Source organism: Gopherus flavomarginatus, chromosome 20 (genome assembly GCF_025201925.1).
Source record: "Gopherus flavomarginatus isolate rGopFla2 chromosome 20, rGopFla2.mat.asm, whole genome shotgun sequence".
Lineage (NCBI taxonomy): Eukaryota > Metazoa > Chordata > Testudines > Testudinidae > Gopherus > Gopherus flavomarginatus.
In genome coordinates this window covers 4,171,346-4,190,608 of record NC_066636.1, presented here as the reverse complement: position 1 = coordinate 4,190,608, position 19,263 = coordinate 4,171,346, and the positions used below count along the sequence as shown (strand labels likewise).

The window sequence follows — 19,263 nt, the reverse complement described above, 5'->3', positions numbered from 1 at the left end:
CCAATCTGCTGCCAATGGTGCTATTCGGTTCAGCAGAGCACTGCTGGGTCACGCCAGCCGAGGGCTGGGACCCCAGACCAGGGGTTCTCAAACTGGGGGTCACGGCTCCTCCGGGGGTCACGAGGTTATTACGTGGGGGGTTGCAAGCTGTGAGCCTCCACCCCAAACCCCGCTTTGCCTCCAGCATTTATACTGGTGTTAAATATATACAAAAGTGTTTTGAATTTATTGGGGGACGGGGGAGGGGGGTCGCACTCATCGGTGAAAGGGGTCACCAATATAAAAGTTGGAGAACCACTGCCCTCAACACTACAGATAGTTTGCCGGGCTGCAGTTCTCGCAAAGAAGCTGCCCCTCTCCCTTGCCAACACCCAGGGTAATATTTCAGTAGAATAAAGCAAAAAAAAAACCCAAACACAAAAACAAAATCAACCCACCACCGCCACGCCCTGCCAAAGCACCGCTGCCTTCAAAACATAAAGGCACCTGCTCGCGATTGAAAGCTGAGCTGTATCTGCAATTCCCACCCGTCCCCTGCCGGTTGAAATGGTGACTACAATTAGGACAGATGAGCCGCGCCGATGCCAGGTTGAGGCCGAGGGGTCGTGCGTGGCGCTGGTGTGTCCCAGCGGGGCCATTTACATTCCCGCAGGAGCCGGAGTGCCGCCTGGGGCCAGAGCGTCTGGGGGACTGTGCAAGTGGGTTTCCTTATACACGAACCAAGCGTTGCCTGCCCACAGAATGAGGTTCAGGAAGCCGATAACCTAAGGGGTCCAAAGGATGAGGGGGTTAGCTGCAGTATCTAGCTTCCAGTTCGGCTGGGAGATGCCCTCTCCAGCTCTACATGGACCATTTCTGCCCACCCAGCTTGCCCGGCTGCATAGCCCCAGGCTGGAGAACCTTCCCCAGGGATTCTTGCCTGCAGCCCAGATCGGATGGTCGAGCTAGAGCACCTTAACTCCACCCCCTTGCGTGCGTGCCCTTTACTCCACCCCCTTTCTAGATTTCAAACCCAGATCTGGTGGGTCAATTCCATGACTAAAATTCACTTCTTTCCAGCCTGGATCTGTCTGGCTTCATTCCCCAGCTGTTGGCTCTCACTCTACCTGTGTTGGCTGGATTAAAGAGCCCTCTGCTCCCCAAAATCCCCTCTGAACACTCTCTGGGAGAAACTAAATAGATCAAGCTCCTTCATTTAACCATCAGAGGGGTAGCCATGTTAGTCTGGATCTGTAAAAGCAGCAAAGAATCCTGTGGCACCTTATAGACTAAGACGTTTTGGAGCATGAGCTTTTGTGGGTGAATACCCACTTCTTCAGATGCATTTTTATTGAGGTTCTTTAAATGAAACAAACGGATGTTTGGAAACAGAATCTGCCTTTTCTGCTGAAAGAAGGTTCATCTGGAAAATTTCACCCATTGCTACTCCTGAATAGTTTCCCCGATGGATTTTGCCAAATCAGGACGAGCCATTCATACTCCGGAATAACAGTATGCACACACGGAGTTAATCAGGAATAATTAGGGCTTTAAATTCACACCCAGCCTTAATCCAAATTAAGTTTCAAGTGTAGACAAGCCCTCACTGGTGTGAATTTAAAGTGGATTAGTTAAACCGCATGGCGGATGCTCTCATTCTGAATTAAAGTGGCCCTGACTGAGATTAGTTTAAATCACCGTGATTTAAGAATGACGGTGACTTTAATTCAGAATGAGAACATCCATATTTTAACCAATTCCGAATTTTCATCAAATCCACAATCTGGTCTCAGACTCACTCTCCTAGATTCATAGATTCTAAGGCCAGAACAAACCCCTGTGATCAGCTAGTCTGGCCTCCTGTCTAACAGAGGCCAGAGAACATTCCTGAATTAAATTTCCGTTTGAAAGAGAGCAGATCAGTTAGGAACCCATCCAATCTTCGTTTTAAAAGTGCCAGTGAGGGAGAATCCACCACACTCCCTGGTAAATTGGTCCAAGGGTGAATCACTGTGACTTAAAAATTTACACCTTATTTTTAGTCTGTGTCCGGCTTCAACTTCCAGCCATTGGACATAGTTAGACCTTCCTCTGCCAGATCGAAGAGCCCATGATCAAGTATTTGTTCCCATGTAGGGACTTAAAAGATGGGGATCAAGTCACCTCTGAAACCTTCTCTTTGTTAAGAGAAATAGATTGAGCTCCTTGAGTCTATCACTACAAGGGAGGTTTTCCAATCCTTTAATCATTCTTGTGGCTCTTCCCTGACCCCTCTGCAACTGATCAACGTCCTTCTCGAATGATGAGCACCAGATCCAGACACAGGATTCCAACAACGGTCGCACCAGTGCCAAACCCAGTGGTACAATAACTTTTCTTCTCCAGCTCCGAACCCTCTCCAACCGACGAACACCCTACGGGAACCAATCCATTTCAAACTAGAGCTGTCAATTAAATCGCACTTAACTTCAGCAATTACCTCAAAGTAAATTACCTGACTAAAAAAATTAATCGCAGTTTTAATTGCACTGTCAAACAATAACAATTGAAATTTATTATAAATATTTTGGATGTTTTTCTACATTTTCAAATGCACTGATTTCAAACACACCACAGAATACAAAGTGTACATGGTCACTATTTTTTATTACAAATATTTGCACTGTAAAAAAGATAAAAATAGTATTTTTCAATTCACCTCATACAAGTACTGTAGTGAAATCTCTTTAAAGTAAAAGTGCAACTTACAAATGGAGATTTTTTTTTTTTTGCTTCATAACTGCACTCAAAACCAAAACTATCTAAAACTTTAAAGCCTACATGTCCACTCAGTCTTACTTCTTGTTCAGCCAATCCCTAAGACAAACAAGTTTGTTTATGTTTACAGGTGATAACGCTGCTCGCTTCTTATTCACAATGTCACCTAAAAGTGAGAACAGGCTTTCGCATGGCACTGTTGTCGGCAACGTTGCAAGGCATTTATGTGCTAAACATTCATATGCCCCTTCGTGCTTCGTCCACCATTCCAGAGGACGTTTCCATGCTGATAACGCTTGTTAAAAAAAATGTGTTAATTTAATTTGTGACTGAACTCCTTGGGGGGAAAATTGTATGTCTCCTGTTCTGTGGTTTTAACTGCTTTCTGCCATATATTTCATACCTTAGCAGTGTCAGATGACGACCCAGCATATATTGTTCGATTTAAGAACACTTTTATTGCAGATCTGAGAAAATGCAAAGAAGGTACCAATGTGAGATTTCTAAAGATAGCTACAGCACTCGACCCAAGGTTTAAGAATCTGAAGAGCCTTCCAAAATCTGAGAGGGATGAGGTACAGAACATGGCGTCAGAAGTCTTAAGAGAGCAATGCGGTGATGTGGAAACTACAGAACCTGAATCACCAAAAATGAAAATCAACCTTCTACTGGTAGCATCTGACTCAGATAATGAAAATGAACATGTGTCGGTCTGCACTGCTTTGGACTGTTATTGAGCAGAACTCGTCATCAGCATGGACACACGTCCTCTGGAATGGTGGTCGAAGCATGAAGGGGCATATGAACCTTGAGTACATCTTGTACGTAAATACCTTGAAACACCAGCTACAACGGTACCATGCGAACGCCTGTTCTCACTTTCAGGTGACACTGTAAATAAGAAGTGAGCAACATTATCTCCCATAAATTTAAAGAAACCTTTTTGTCTTTGCAATTGGCTGAACAAGAAGTAGAACCGAGTGGACCTGTAGACACTAAAGTTACATTGCACTCAAAAATAAGTTATGTAAAAAAATTTCTACATTGGTAAGTTGCACTTTCACGATAAAGGTGAACTGAAAAATACTATTTCTCTGGTTTATCTTTTTATAGTGCAAATATCTGTAATCAAAACTAAGAGTGAACACTGTACACTTTGTATTGTGCTGTAATTGAAATCAATATATTTGAAAATGTGGAAAACATCCAAAAATATTTAAAGAAATGGTATTTTTTTATCATTTAACAATGCGATTAAAACTGCGATAAATTTTTTAAATTTTTTGACAGCCCTAATTTAAACTCTTAATTTGGATTCACTTCCCTTCGCATCCCCATGTAGACAAGATCTCCAACCACGGGCTCGGAGCCAAGCACACGCCCCTGAGTTTCAAGGGAGACCCGCCCAGTGCCTCAGTGGCGCAGGGGAGGGGAGGGCGCTGGCCATACGTACCACGGACACGTTGAGGGAGCCCATGCTGCTCACTGCACCGAATAGGCAGGAATTTGGGGGCGTATGGCAGAAGAGTATTCCCGACATAATCTCAGACCCAGTAGATATTTTGATGTCAGTCAGGGCTTTGGCCCAAGCCGAAGTGCTGATCAGCCAGAGAAGTGTGACCACCATGGTGATCACAAAGTCCTGCAGGAGGGGGAGATGGGAAGTTACTAGCCCAAGGCCACCAGGAGAGAAATACATAATGGAGGGGACTGATTCCCAGGCACCTACAATGGACACGCTGAGGCCAACCCTCCAATGGAGCTACGGCCCATTGACCCCACCTGGGATCTGGCCCCATTGACCCCAATGGAGCTACGGCCCATTGACCCCACCTGGGATCTGGCCCCATTGACCCCAATGGAGCTACGGCCCATTGATCCCAGCTGGGATCTGGCCCCATTGGGCCGTAGCTCCACAGGAGTCACTGACCCCAGCTTTGGGTCTAGTCCCACTGGCTTTAATGACTGGAGTGTTATTACACCAGGTGATGGACACACGAGGCCACGCCCTCACACAGCTCCATGTGCCACTCAACTCACATAAGTGTTGATTCCACCTCAGGGCTTGGGGCTGTCAGCTGAGATGTGGGCACTGGGCAGCCCGGTTGGGGGCACCCCCAGTCTCAGTCATGGGGGGGAGGCGGGGGGCTGTGACATCCCTGGCACACGCCTCATAGGTGCTTTCAAGAGAGACTCGACTGCGGGTGCCCAACTGGAGATGCCATGTAGTGAGCCTGGTTTTGATGGGTACTTGGCGTTCTCTGATATCCCGTCTCCTTTCACCGTGTCACGAGTCGGGCACCCAAAACAATCCAGCCGGCTCTTTCGACAGTGCAGGGTGGAGCCCATGGCATTCCCACAAGCAGCCCGGTAGAGAAGCTGGATCTTCCTCTGTTACACGGGAGGTGGACCCCGAGTTACAGCACGCAGCCCCAGGTCTAGACTCTGGCTTTAGGCTTGGATTCCCGAAGGATGGCACCAGGCGCTGAATTCCCCCGGCAATCAAGCCACTAAACAACGTTCTAGGTCTGGCCAAAAATGCCACTTATTGCGAAGGCTTCATCCACTCACAAAAGTTGAGGATTAATTTAATCACTTCTCTTCTCTGCAGTACTGTTCTTCAGGGGTTTGTGATGGGGCAGCTGCCCCTCACCGGCTGGCAAAGGGTTAATAGCAGCCCTTGGAGCAGCTGCACAGAACCCAGCCAATCAGAGGAAGACTTAGAAGCAGCCAATCAGGGCCCGGCTGGGCCCTATAAAAAGGGCTGCAGGACAGAGAGGAGTCAGTCTCTCCCTGGAGCTTGAGGGAGAAGGACTGGCTGCCTGCAGAGAGAAGTACCTGGGACAGAACAGTGCTGGGCAGGGTCGGGGAACAAGTGGAGCTCCAGCCTGGCTCATTCCCAGACTGTGGCCATGATACGGGGGCCGAATAGGTGCTGGGAAGGTGGCCCAGGGAAAGCAGGTAGTGGCAGAGGGGAAGGAGAGGCAGTGAGTGGCTACCAGCTATAAGGTGCCTGGGTCAGGGCGCAGAGTAGCAGGCAGGCCTGCCCCCCTCCCCTTTGCCCCACAGGCTGCTGAAGGAAGTGGCCACCCAAAGGACGGCAGTTTGCCCCTGAGCGAGGGGCTGCAGTTGGCGACTGCAGTGACAGGCTGGGCCAAGGCCTGTCGGTTCCCCCGTAAGCGGTGGGACAATGGAGTTGGGGAAGCCAGACGGCCGTGCCCTGAAGAGGATGCCATGATCCGGGAGTGACGTGGGTCCTCACAGACAGTGGAGACGGTGGAGAAGCTGTGACACTGAGTGAGACCCCACAAGGGGAGGGCACTCTGCTGATGGACAGATCTAAAACTGGAACAACCACCAGAAAGCACCACAGTGGTGAGCACAACCCATTAGTGTTATTCTGGTAGCACCCAACGGACCCAGCTGAGATCAGGGCCCTGTTGTGCCAGGTGCTGCCCAGGCACAGAGAGAGTCTCTACCCCCAAAGATCTTACAACGTAAACAGACAATGGAATGATCATTATCCCCATGTTACAGATGAGGAAACTCAGGCACAGACTCAACCAAGCCCTGTCCAAGGCTCTTGAATCCAGGTCTCCTGCCTTCCAGCTGGATCTCTCTAACTGCTAGCTCACCGCTCCTCGCTAAGAGAATCTGTTCCTGGCAAACCCTGATTTTGCTGCAACTTTAGCTGCATTAGAGAATGTGGGGAGGTCGTGGGGGGCAGTGCCCCATAGATCTCACCCACACACCCACCCATTCTGGACACAAATCCCCAGAGCTCTGATGCAATTTGGATTTTCCCTCCGCCCTCCTCCCCCCACAACTCCCTCCCCCCATGCTTGGAAGTTGGGGTTTGCCAATTACTCCTGAATAACTTATCCGATGGGCAGGTCAGCACCAATGTGGGACCGGCAGGAGACGCCTGGGCACTTACCGCATTTCCCAGCCCTCCGAGGAGCCAGCGCAGCAGGGAGAGAAGAGAAAAGGGGCAACTGTTTATCAAGTTATAATAATCCTCTCCCGCTCGCGACCCCTCTGCCTTCCAGAGCCAGGGGCTTTGGTTCGCATGCCAGCATGGAGCCAGGGCATTGTGCCAAAGATTGGGTCTCACGGCCTCTTAATTAGAGCTGGGATCCAGCCAGCGGGTGAGCTGGGAATTACACAGATCATCGCAAGAACAGCTGGGCAGAGCCTTTGCTGATGTGAATCGCCACAGATCCACTGGACTAAATGGAGCTACGGACGATTGACCCCAGCTGGAATCTGGCTCCACTGACTCCAGTGGAGCTATGGCCCCTTGACGGAAGCTTGGTGTTTTGGGAAAACAAAAGTGGCAGAAAAATGTCATCAGAAAACAAAACCTGTTGAGCAGAATGTTTTAAAAGGCCAGGGCAAAAGGGAAAAACCAAAGGCAGATTTTGCTCCAACGAAACAAAAAATGTTCCTGTTTTGTAACTTGACCTCAGAAAGCTGAGATGTGTATTGCACAAAACCGTTTTCATTGCAGGTGCCTCATTGTCTGCTTTCTTCTTTAAGGGGAAGTTTTCCCCCCACTAAAAAAAAAATGCAAAAAATGTAGCTGAACAGCAAAAAAAAAAATTTGATCAAAGATTTTCCCATGAAAGTTTCCACGCTGGCCAATAAAAAGAGTGTGTTAATCTTTTTGTGGTCCCAAAAAACCTGGCAATGCCAAGATTCTGAGCAGGACTCTCTTCTGCAGAGTGCTTGGAGATCTAGGTTACAGGACACTTCTGGCTTAAGAGTACAGCTCTTTGAAAATTCTTTGCGACAGCTGCTTTTTGACAGAAAATTGTTATTTCAACCAAAATATTTGTGACACATTTCTGCTTCCCACGGAGAACTTCCACTTTTCAGTGAAAATTGTTTGTCTGAAAACTGAAATGTTTCGATTCAAAACGACAGAGTGGTACATCATGGCAACTGTAGTTCTGAATACCTCGTGCGTCAATTTTTCTCTATGGTCTGGGCTTTCTGGTTAGACCACATTCCCCATGATGCACCACTTCCTTGCTTCCTGCTGATCTATTATGGTGCATGATGGGAGTTGTAGTTCAGGTGCCTCTTTTATTCCCCTCTCTTGCCTGGACTACATCTCCTACAATGTGCCACTCTTCCCCCTTTGGGCGAGTTGTGTCATAGGAATCTCTGGACATGGTACATCATGGGAGTCATAGGTCAGCCAGAGAGCCTGGACCATAGAGAAGAATGAGAGCACGGGGCACCCAGGACAACTACTCTCATGAGGCATTGCAGCCACGGACACCCAGGACACAACCCCACTCCTGACCATGAGAGAAGTAGTGCACCCTGGCCTACAGAGAACTGAACATGAGACACCCAGGACTACAACTCCTATAAGGCATCACAGTGACTCAGTGAGAGGTGGAAGTGGTGTATCATAGGAGATGTAGGCCACCCAAGGTGCCCAGCCCATAGGGGAGAATGGGAACCCAAGGCACTCAAGACTACAGCTCCCACGAGGCACTGCAATGTCATTTTGAATTCAAATATTCAAGGTTTCGATCAAAATATTTCAGTGGAACGTCAATTTTTCCCACCACAAAAACGAATTAAGATTTGAATTTTTGTCTAAATTCTCCACAGGAAATTCCCCCTCTGCCTCACTGCCCCCAATTTTCCTCCCAGCCCCCATTAAGAGCAAAATGTTACAAGTCACTTACAATCATGGGTAGCTTGCCAGTGCCACGGTAAAGGTGCAGATATCCCACGTACAGCACCAGCGCCGCCATGCAGTAGAGGAAGACAAAGACAGCGAAGGTGACGAAGAACTGGGCCGAGGAGGAGAAGTCGCCCATGAGGTGGGTTGGGGTCCATGTGTTGTTACATTTCTTTGAATCCAGTTCTTTGAACACCACAGTGTTCAGCCTGCCAGGTGAGACAAAAGCACCTTGAAGCATTTCACTTTTACACCAGCGAGACGAAGTACTGGGCCTCTGGGGCGAAAGTGTCATATTTACCCACCTGCTCTGCCCTCCTGCATAGCCCAGGAGGTAGAAACTCCTCCAAGGCTCCCTGCTTCTAGTCCAGATCTGGGAGTTGAGTGCCCTTAACTCCACCCCCTTGCATACATCCCCTTAATTCTGCCCTTTCATAGATTTTTAAGTCCATATCTAATAGAGGAGCTTTTAAAGAGATGTCAGACCTTGATGGAAAGACTCCAAGGGATTTAGAATCAGCCCCATCCCTGGGGCAGTCGTTCCAAAGGTCAATTCTCCTCATTAAGAATTTACCTCCTTATTTCCAGTCTGGCTTCATCCCCCAGCCATCGGCTCCTGCTCTGCCTTTGTCAGTTAGATTAAAGAGCCCTCTGCTCCCCAAAGTCTCCTCCCCAGGGAGGCACTGACCGACCGGGTTCAAGTCCCCTCTGAATCTTCTCTGGGAGAAATTCACTAGATTGAGCTCCTTTAATGTCTTGCTCTCAGGCAGGTTTTCTAGTCCTCAGATTGTTCCCATCGCTCTTCTCTGACCCCTCCCTGATTTCCCGACGTCCTGTTTGACAGTGCAGTCTCAAATCATTGTCTCCCCAATGCCGTACCGAGACTTCACCCCCACCACCCTTTAGATCACTGTGCATCTCGTGATGGCTGGGGGTTTCCCTTCCATCTCCAGCTCCCGGAGTCAGAGCATTTCTGGGAGAATCTCTATTAAGATGACTTTTCTCATCTTCAGAGTTGGGGCCGGGGGGAATGGGAAATGATCCCCCTAGAAGCTAAAAAAACAGAGGGGAACAGACCCAGCCTGATGCTGGTTGCTTGTTTAAAAACAACCTGTGATGTTTAAGCCAGACCCAGGGTGTTTCATTCCCAGGGGCTGGGAGAATGCATAGGAGAGGAGAAGGAAGTAAGGGTCATGTGGGAATGATTCACTGATTCTAATGTCAGAAGGGCCCACTGTGATCATTCAGCCTGCGTTCCTGCATCACACTAGCAAGAGAATGTCCCTGAATTCATTCCTGTGAACACTGCCCTCCCGGAACTGCAGCCACCAGGACCGGACATGGGATTGCAGCAGCGGTTGCAGATACAACCTCCTCTCTGCTCCGCGTCTCGGGATCGCGTTAGCCCCGCTGGCCACCGCATCCCACCACAAGCACAGATTCAGCCGATTGTCCGCCCGGGGCTACACTCACCGGAACGGATAGCCAAAAGCTGCCTCAAGGGTCTCATTTTTAGTGTCCTGACAGCTGACTTTAATGGAGGTCTGGCCACTGTACCCTCCACAGGTGGCAAAAGCAAAGATGGAAAAAATCTAGAGATACGGAGAGACACAGCATTAGAGTCATAGATTTCAAGGCCAGGATTCATGCCCATCCAACCTGCCTTCCTGCAGAACCCAGGCCGGAGAACCGCCCCCAGGGATGCCAGCGTCCAGCCCCTATCTGGTGGTTGAGCTAGCCCCGATCTTTTCGATGCCCCGACTCCATTTCAAGCTCAGCACATGCACTCCAGCCAGTGTCAGAAGGATCCCATTAAGGAATGCCAGCAGTGCACATGGTTCGCATCAGCTGATCCCAGCACACTCCGCTGGCATTCACCCAGAAGAACAGCAGCTGGGTTGGCATGCGTCACTCACTCTCAGCACGATTCTGATCGTAACAGGGTCAATTTTCTGCAGCCACCTGGCCCGTTAAAAACGGCTCTAATGAAAATTGAAAGCAGAGGATGCCAGATCATGAGCTAGGGTAAACGGACTCCAACGGGGATCTGGCCCTATTGACTCTCTGGGCCAAAGATCACACCACTTTCTGTTGGCACAGCTAACTGGAGACAAAACACCTCTTTCAACACCCCTCCCGGCTTCCGCAGACCTTGTCAGAGTCTGGGAATAATCCCTCCCCTTCATGTGCTCTTCATGCACAGATCTCAAATGGTTGTGGCAAGGAACGTGCGCAATGTTATCACCAATGGGGAAACTGAGGCACAATGTCACCGTGACTTGCAGGTCACTCAGGAGACCACAGCTGGGCTCCTCTTTAACTGCTGCTAATGTCCCGAGATATTGCTCAATCCCTGTGCCCATTCACAAGCTAAACACAAACAAGTGTATGAAGTTATACACAGCTTGAGTTCCACTTCTGTCTCTCTCGTTTCCCAAGGGACTTATGCAGATTGGAATATTTTCATCAACACATTTTCCCTCCCCATGGACATTTCTACTAAGAATGAAATTTTAATGATTCACAGATTGCAAGGGACCATTGTGATCATCTTGTCTGACGTCCTGCATAACACAGGTCAGAGAGCTGCCCCACGGTAAGTCCTAGAGCAGAGCTTTTAGAAAAACCTCCAATCTTGATTTAAAAATTGTCAGTGATGGGAACTCCATCATGACTCCTGGCAATGTGCTCCAGTGGGTAATTCCCTTTTCCACAGCAATGAGAGTAAAGTTATTTTGATCACAGATCAGAAAAATGTTGATAACTTCCCCCATAAGTGTGTCACAAAAATGGTCAGTTGCAGGCCACAAAAAAATTTTGAGTAAAAACATTAGGGTTTGGTTTAAAAGTCGAGTTCAAGTTTTCTAAAATCAGACCTCTGAACTGAAATCCATTCTCAGTAAACAGTTAAAAAAACCCGTTTTATGTTAAAATTTGCAGTTTGGGGTGAAGGCTTCAGTTTGCCCTAAAAATGTTCTGGTTGTGTTTTTAAAAATTGAGTTTTACTTTTCAAAATCAGTTTTTTGGCAAAAACTGCTCCCAGGAAAGCATTTTTTTCTACAAAGTTATTGACTTAGCTGAAAATTTGCTGTCTGAGGTTTAACTTCATTTTTCGGTTAACAAAATGTTTGAGGATTGGGGAAATGAGATTTGTTTATTAATTCCAGTTTGAGTTGAATTGAGGTCGGAGTCTTCAAAAAACTGATCTTAGGAACATTTTCAACAACACCGTTTTTTGAAAACTAACCCCCTCCATGTTTTATTTAGTTGGATTTTTAACAAAATTTGGACGTTTTACGACAAGCCATGCTCCACAACAGAACCATGGGGGAGGGACTGAAAAAACAGCCAGGTTCTCCCGTGAAATTTTGAAGGAAAAAAGAAAATACCTAAGAAAAATTTGCAAACTTTCCCCAGGAAAACCATTTTTGACCATTCCACCCCTTGCCTGTACAGCTGGCAGACACCCCGTAGTAACAGAGTAACGCAATACACGTGAACGAATTGTCAGCTTAGGGTTTCTGCTTCGCAGCAGGGACAAAAAGCCAGAGGATCTGGCTTTGGGCCTTGAAGGTCACAGCCAGGTTTAGCAACTAGAGAAGCGGCAGACTGCAAGTCTGGGCTGAGTGAGCACAGGGGAGTTTCGGACATTGTCCCGCTTGGAGTGATTCCTCCTTAAGAAACCTTGCAGAATTGGATCTGCTGGCATCATGCGCCGATGGTCCCCAGGGAGGGGGGTGGACTAAGCCAGCCAGGACCCCACCGACGCCGGGCCTGGCTGGGAGCCAGGGAAGCCGAGTGCAGTGACTACAGAGAGACGTGCCCGTTCTATGGAATTCACTGCAAGGCTCAGCGATCTGAGGCCGGGCTGGAGGCTTTAAGCGAGAGTTATTATTTCGATGCCAGCAGCTAGGTCATCCCCCAGTGCACTCAGTGCCATAGCAATCCAGACTGGGATGGGGGGCCCTCTTCCCGCTGGGTGCCACACAGGCACACACCCTCTCGATTGAGATCAGGGATAATGTCACGCTGGGTGCCACACAGATTTCCCGCCCTCCATCCAAGATCAGGGACCCCGTCAAGCCAGGTGCTGCACACACCGTCCCTGACTGAGATCGGGCACCCTGCCATACCAGGTGCCACACAGATTCCCCGGCTCCACCCCACCCCTGACCAAGATCAGGGCCCCGTCGTGCCAGGCGCTGCATATCTCCCCGCCGTATGACCGAGATCAGGGATCTCTTTGCACTCTGCTTTAGGAGGGATGGTCCAGGCTGGAAGGAAGAGAGGCTGCGCTGAGCACGGCAGGCGGGCATCACAGGGGGGCTCAGAATGAGGTGATGCACAAGGCTAGCGGATTCTCATCTCGTTAGGGCTGGAGAGGTTGATGGTGGAGCCCAGCGGACCCACAATCTCTCCCCCCACTCCTCTCAAACAGACCAGCCCTGCCACGCCCCAAACAGAGTCGCGGAAGCAGCCACAAGAAGCCGGCTGCCTGCATCGGCGCCGCAAACCCAGATCACATCCCCACCAGGCCACGGGTTCTGCCCCACGTGGCGAAGAGAGGAAACGCAACGTCACAGCCGCCCTGGACACAGGCTAACGGAGATGCGCTCATGGCCAATGCCCTGCTCCAAGGATTGGGATGGGATGGCCAAATTTGCAAATCTTCCATTGGGTAAAAGAAAGGGATGAATGAAAACAGTCAAAACAGCAGATTTTCCAAAGAATAAAAACTGGGCCCAAACAGTAAAATTTGCAGATATTCTGATTAATACAAATTGAGATGAAAATAGTAAAACTTGGGAGTGGGGGGTGGGATATTAAATGTTTGAGGATTGCAAACAGCCTGCGTGCAAAGAATGCCCTTTCCTGTAACCCCTAAATTTTCCATGGGGGGAGGGAGTTTTTTGACCAGATTCTGCCACGGGAAAAGATTGAATGACTTTTCCTTCTGGATCACGTTAGAGGCTATAAATATCTAGGTTGCAGTTTCTGGCCAGCGGAACTGCTCAGAGATGAAGCGGGGTGGGGAGAGGGGAGGACATGGCATAGACTTCCTGCTGGGCATAGTTTTGCACTGTGCCCAGAGATGCCAGCAGCTAGCACCAATTAGCCGGGTGAGGTATCAATCTAGGTACTGACCTGGCTTTTGTCTAATTGTCAACATCACCCCAGGACAGGGACGGGTCTCCCTTCTGTGTGTTTGTACAGCACCTAGCACCATAACTGCAGAACAGCTCATAACCTGACTTTGCAGTTGCGGAAACTGAGGCACAGGACAGCTGAAACTATTTGCCCCAGGTCGGGGGGACCAAGCCAGGATTTGACCCACGGTCTCTGCACATCCCACTGCGCTGCTCTGCCACGACTGGTTGGGCCCAGGCAGAGGGAGCGGACACAGGCCCAGTGATGTGTACGCAGGTGGCGCGGGTGCAATGCAGAAAGGGCACAGTGGTTACTAGATGTTGCTAGCTCTTGTTTCCAGCCAGCTGGGCAGAGCGGGAAGGGAAGCCAGGAGGAGCCGGAGGCGCCAAGGGCACCATGCAGGCTGGAGCTAGCAACGTGGGGCATTGCCTTCTGCTAGCACTGCTGCTGCTTTCCATTTAGCAGCTTCACTCAGCCAGGCGGCACCATGCCCCTGCCCTTCGTTGAAGCGTGCCTCCAGGGACTGCACGAATCCCTATGACCGAGATCAGGACCCCCTTTCAGGACAGGCACTACACAGACCCCCCACCCCACCGACCAAGATGAGGGCCCCCGTCAGGCCAGGCTCTACAAAGACCCTCATCCCCCTCTCGACCGAGGTCAGGGCATCCATCAGGCCGGGCGCTGCAGAGATTGGGGAGAAGGGGCTTCTTATGTTTTTCAATCAGCAAAATGACAACTCTGCCAACTCCAGCAACATTCTCGCAAACCTCTCACTCCCAGGGGGCTTTTTGTAAATCTCCAGCTCCCGGAGTCAGAACACAACCCCAGCTTTCGCCTTGAAACTCAGGCTTCCAGCTTTGGGTTTGGGGAGCTAATCTGGAGAACGTGGCCGGGTCAGAAATGGGTGGCAAAGACTCAGCCTTCCCAACTACAAAACACAAGCATTGGTGTTTGTTTTTAAATCTTGTGATCTTTTACCCCAACCTTGGGATTTTGCTGGGGCTGACTTTGGATTGGACACAGCCGGCGCTGCTCAGCGAGCCCTGGCTTTTTTCCCTTTCCTCAGGTCCTTTTAAAGGATGCCGCCAAGAGACGACAGGAGCCTGCCTTCGGTTCAACTTTTCAATACCATACAGGGAAAAATGTTTTCCCGTTCCTCCTGGCTGTTCAGCGACAGCAGTTTTCCCAACACTGCAGGAAAAAGAAAGCGAAACTAAAGCCAACTTTCCCTCTGACAGCACGAGAGCAGAAAATAACCCCGGAGAAATAGCGACCGAAACTACTGCAGAGGCTACACTTTAAGTCCCAGAGCTGGCAGACGTGGGAGTATAGATAAAACACCCAGGAGTGGCTGGCATCAGGTGATTCGAGATTGGGGCTATAAAACTGCAGCGTAGACACGCAGGCTCAGGCTAGATACGGGCTCTGGGGAGACAAGTGTCTTTCCGTTTCAGGTCTGTACAGCACCTAGCGCAACCGGGATTTGATCTCGGCCTGGGGAACCTACCAGCTTGGTCTGGGTTTTGAAAGCTTCTGTCTGGGTCCAAATCTAGCAGGTCGGGCCCAGGGCGCAATGTTACAGTTAGCTGATTATGGCAGCCCTGAGGCCGGCACGATCGCAGCCAGTCACCCATCGTCTGCGGTTCTCACTCAATCCCCAGCGCCGGGAGCCATCGTGGGTTGCCAGGAGAATGGGTTTCAATTCTCGCCCTCGCGGGATGGGGAAGAACAACTGGGAGCCCACGAAAGGGCTCGGAGGCTAACAGGAAAATCAACCAGATTTGGTCACAATCGTGCAGCCTCCCAAGGCATTTTGGGTTGTTTTTCTAAAAACACTCAGTTAGCCAAACTGAGGAGGGAAGATTGAATAATGGCCCTCTCCACACACACACAAGAGCTGGGAATAGAATGCAGGAGTCCTGGCTCCCAGCCACCCCTGTTCCAACCATTAGACCGCACTCCTCCCCCAGAGCCAAGGATAGAACCCAGGTGTCCTGGCTCCCAGCCCTTACCTGGGGGTCGAGCTAGACCTCCTTATCCAGGCTGCCAGGCGAATGACCGCAGTGGTGGAAGGGCCCAGCTGCTATCTGCCACCAGCCCTGGCGCTGCCCTCCCCACCAAGCCCCCGGCCATCCCCTCGGAGAGCTCTGTTTCATTAACAACCAATATTACCAAACCACGGGCAACCCACAAACGGACGCGACTTCCCCTACAATGTCAGGGCCTCCTCTCTGCAGTCCCCTCCCAGGGCGGCACTGGTGAAAGTGCACCAGGATCGGGTGGCATGGCCCAGCAGACAAGGAGTTGGCGTGGGTGGCAGGATGCCTGGGTTCTCTGTCCAGATCAGGGAAGAAGGTCCATCCCAACAGCCTGCGCACGGCCAGCGCTTGTGTAAATGCCACATCAGTGCTAGCGCACGGGGAAATCAGCTGAACTACCTGGGGGTGCTCAGAGAGATCACCTCTGGGTCAAAACATGGACTAGTGGGTGGGGATGAGCGGGGCTGGGAGCCTGGGCTCTTGGGTTCTTTCCCCAGCTCTGGGAGGGGAGTGGGGTCTAACGGTTAGAGCGGGGGAAAGGGGCTCGGACACAGAACTCCTGCGTTCTCTCTCTCGCTCTGCCACTCCTTTTTTCTCACTGTGCCTCAGTTTCCCCTCTCACTCTGTGTCTATTCATACTGGAAACTCTTTGGGGCAGGGACTGTCTTTGGCTCTGTCTGGATAGCGCCTGGAACAACAGGGCCCTGATCTCATCTCACAGCGATGTGCCATGGGCTACGCGGGGGTTTATACCTCAAATCCAGGATGCACCAGAAATCGGTTCATAGCAAGATCTCTCACTGGCCAGGTCAGGAAATGCCCACCCGCGCCATTAGCCCTGGGGCTCGATCCCCATTGGCATCAACAGGCCAGATCCCCTTGGAGTCAGGGGGTGCTGGGGTACTGGGCAGGGGGGTTGGGGGTGGGACCAGTCCAGAGCAGCAGCAGTTTCTTCCACTTCTCCCTACCACCCCCGCATCCCCTCCAGCCCCACTCCTTTGTCCCATCCTGTTTTGTACCCCACCCATGTACCCGAACTGCTCCACCCAGCCCCCCCCACACACACTTGGCCCCCAGCTCCAACCCCCCTCACCTCTAGCCCTCCCTCCAACCACTGGCACCCCCACCCCTCCCCATTCACCCCCACACACCCTGCCCCTCCCTGCACCCCGCCCACTGTCCCCCCTCCCTGCACCCCGCCACACTCACCCACTCCAGGACCTTGATGAACCCCAGCGGCTCCTTCAGGGGGCCCAGGTCGAGCCGGAGGCCGGTCATTTTCTGGGGAGAGATCAGAGGCGTCAGGAGTGGGGGGGGGGCGGAAGTTTGCAATTGGAGAGGTTCGGGGGGGGGTGTTGGGAAGGAGAGGGCGGGGGGGCGAGGTTGTAATTGGAGGCGGCAGGCGGGTTCCTGAGGGGCGGGGTTCCCTGGCCGGAGTTTGCAATGGGTGGGGACGGGGGGGGGGGGGGGAGAGGCTGCAAAAAGAGGGGGTCAGACGGGTTCCTGGGGGGGCAGGGTTCCCTGGCCAGAGTTTGCAATGGGTGGGGGCAGGGGGGGAGGTTGCAAAGGGAGGGGGCAGGCGGGTTCTTGGAGGGGCGGGGTTCCCTGGCCGAAGTTTGCAATGGGTGGGGGCGGGGGGAGAGGTTGCGAAGGGAGGGGGCAGGCGGGTTGCTGGGGGGGTTCCCCGGGGGGAGGAGGGGAGTTTGCAATGGGTGGGGGTGGGGGTGGGGGCGGGGGGAGAGGTTGCGAAGGGAGGGGGAAGGCGGGTTGCTGGGGGGGTTCCCCGGGGGGAGGAGCGGAGTTTGCAATGGGGGGGGCAGAGGGGCTCCGGGGGGGAGGGGCGGGGAGCTCACAAAGGGCGGGGGCGCGGGGGGGCCGCAGCGCCTACCTGGCTCACGCGCTCCATTCCCCGGATAGACGCGCGCGCTGACCTCACCAAACCCCGCCCAGCCCGGCCCGGAGCTGATCTAATGAGCTCATTTGCATACCCCCCCTTGCAGGGCCGGAGCCCCCGGCTGCTGGGTGCGGCGGCCTGGGAGGGTCCCACTGCAGTGGGGCAGCCCCCCCTCCCCCATCGCAGGGTCCTGCCCCCCCCCAGGAGCTCTGACCCCCCCCGCCCGGGCTGCAGGGGGACCCGTGTCCGCCCCCCCCCCCAGCCTGCCTGCCCCGATCCCCCCCACCCCGCTAGGTGCTATGGCCAAGGCCGGGGGGGTTCAGCCAGTCCCTTCACCCCCCAGTTCCACCCCTCACAGCTCTGCAGCGCAGCCCCCGCCACGCAGATTTCATCCGGCCGCCCCTCTGGGGAGCAACCCCCAGGCCAGGAACAGCAGCATCCGGGCGGGCAGGGCAGGGCAGCTGGGCTCAGCTCCCCCTGCACGGGGGGATACCGGGGGGGTAGAAGGGAGACAAAGCCGCTACCCAGGCCTAAGGGGGGAGCTGCCCTGAGTGTGACCAGCCCGGCGATGCTGCCTGAGTTTGCAGAGAGCCTGAGCCCATCGCGGGGAGAGGGGCAAGTTCTCCAGGCCCCCACATAGCCCAGGCCAACCCCGGACTCCAGAGCTGCACCATGGTAATTTGAACACTTGGACACTATTATGTCTTGGGTGGGAGGACCTTATTTAGTGGGTGGAGCTTAGAAGAGCTCCACCTCCTTTTCTCAACCCCCACCCCCCCCATCAGGCTGTATCTGTCCAAACAGGTGGGAACTCCCTCCTCCCTCCACCTCCTCCTAACCACACATCCAGCCGCCCCTCTCCTGGGAAGGAACTCCATGGGGCAGCAACTTTCAGCCGGCGCCAGAGCCAAGGGTCAGTTGGTGTAGCATAGGGGCTTCTCTGGCCCCCCATTCCCATAGCAGCTGAGCCCCTCACTCTCTTTAACAACACCCCCATGAGGAAGGACAGGGCTCTTGTCCCCACGGTACAGATGAGGAAACTGAGGCATGGAGTTGGGCCTAAGGTCATCCAGGGAGTGTGTGACAGAGCAGGGAATTGAATCCAGGCTTGCTAAGTCCCAGGCTATTGCACTAACCATTGGGCTGTCCTACCTCTTGGCAAAAGACTACTTGTTTTTCTCCACCCCAGCCCAGCCCCAAATGCCATTTCATCGAAATTTACTGCTGGTGGGAAAACACTGTTGGAAGCACCCGGCCACCTTCACTTCATAGCCTTCAAACCTCTGCACAGCCCGGCGTGTGCTGAGCACACCTGAGCCCCGCTGAAGTTCTCGGGGGTGTCAGCCGCCTGCCGGGGTAAGGGTAATGATGTAGCCTGAGAACCCCGGGGTCTGCCTCTCGCCGATCCCCTCAATAACTCCGCCCCTGGCGTGTCTGCCTGGAACCAAAGCCGGGACCAACGTGTCAGTTTTGAAGTAAAAAAAGAAAAATCAGGTAACGATTTTCAATTCTTTTTTGTTTTTTTAAAAAAGGAAGTTTTTAAAAAACCCAAACCACAAACTTTCAACCCAAACCGCCTCCTGGGTTTTTTTTTTTTACCAAAAAGGGGTTTTGACAATGAACTTTTTTGTTCTTTTGTTTTTTCATCAAATGCCTCCCCCTCCCTCCCCCGCCCCTCTGCCTCCCCTGCACAAAAAAAATTTGCAGGAAAAATCTTTGTGACCAGAACATTTGTAACTCAG

At 52.0% G+C, this 19,263-nt stretch overlaps 1 protein-coding gene across 1 annotated transcript; it reads right to left on the bottom strand.

The window, feature by feature from the left end:
- Positions 1 to 231: 231 nt before the first annotated feature.
- LOC127037983 (synaptophysin-like protein 1) lies at positions 232 to 17,574 on the bottom strand. The gene is made up of 6 exons (XM_050930297.1): positions 17,516 to 17,574; positions 16,837 to 16,908; positions 9,911 to 10,029; positions 8,442 to 8,646; positions 4,190 to 4,378; positions 232 to 764 (listed from the first exon to the last, which is right to left on the bottom strand). The coding sequence occupies exons 1-6, from the start codon at positions 17,531 to 17,533 to the stop codon at positions 639 to 641; spliced, it is 729 nt and encodes a 242-aa protein (XP_050786254.1). The 5' UTR covers positions 17,534 to 17,574; the 3' UTR covers positions 232 to 638.
- Between the last annotated feature and the right edge of the window lie 1,689 nt (positions 17,575 to 19,263).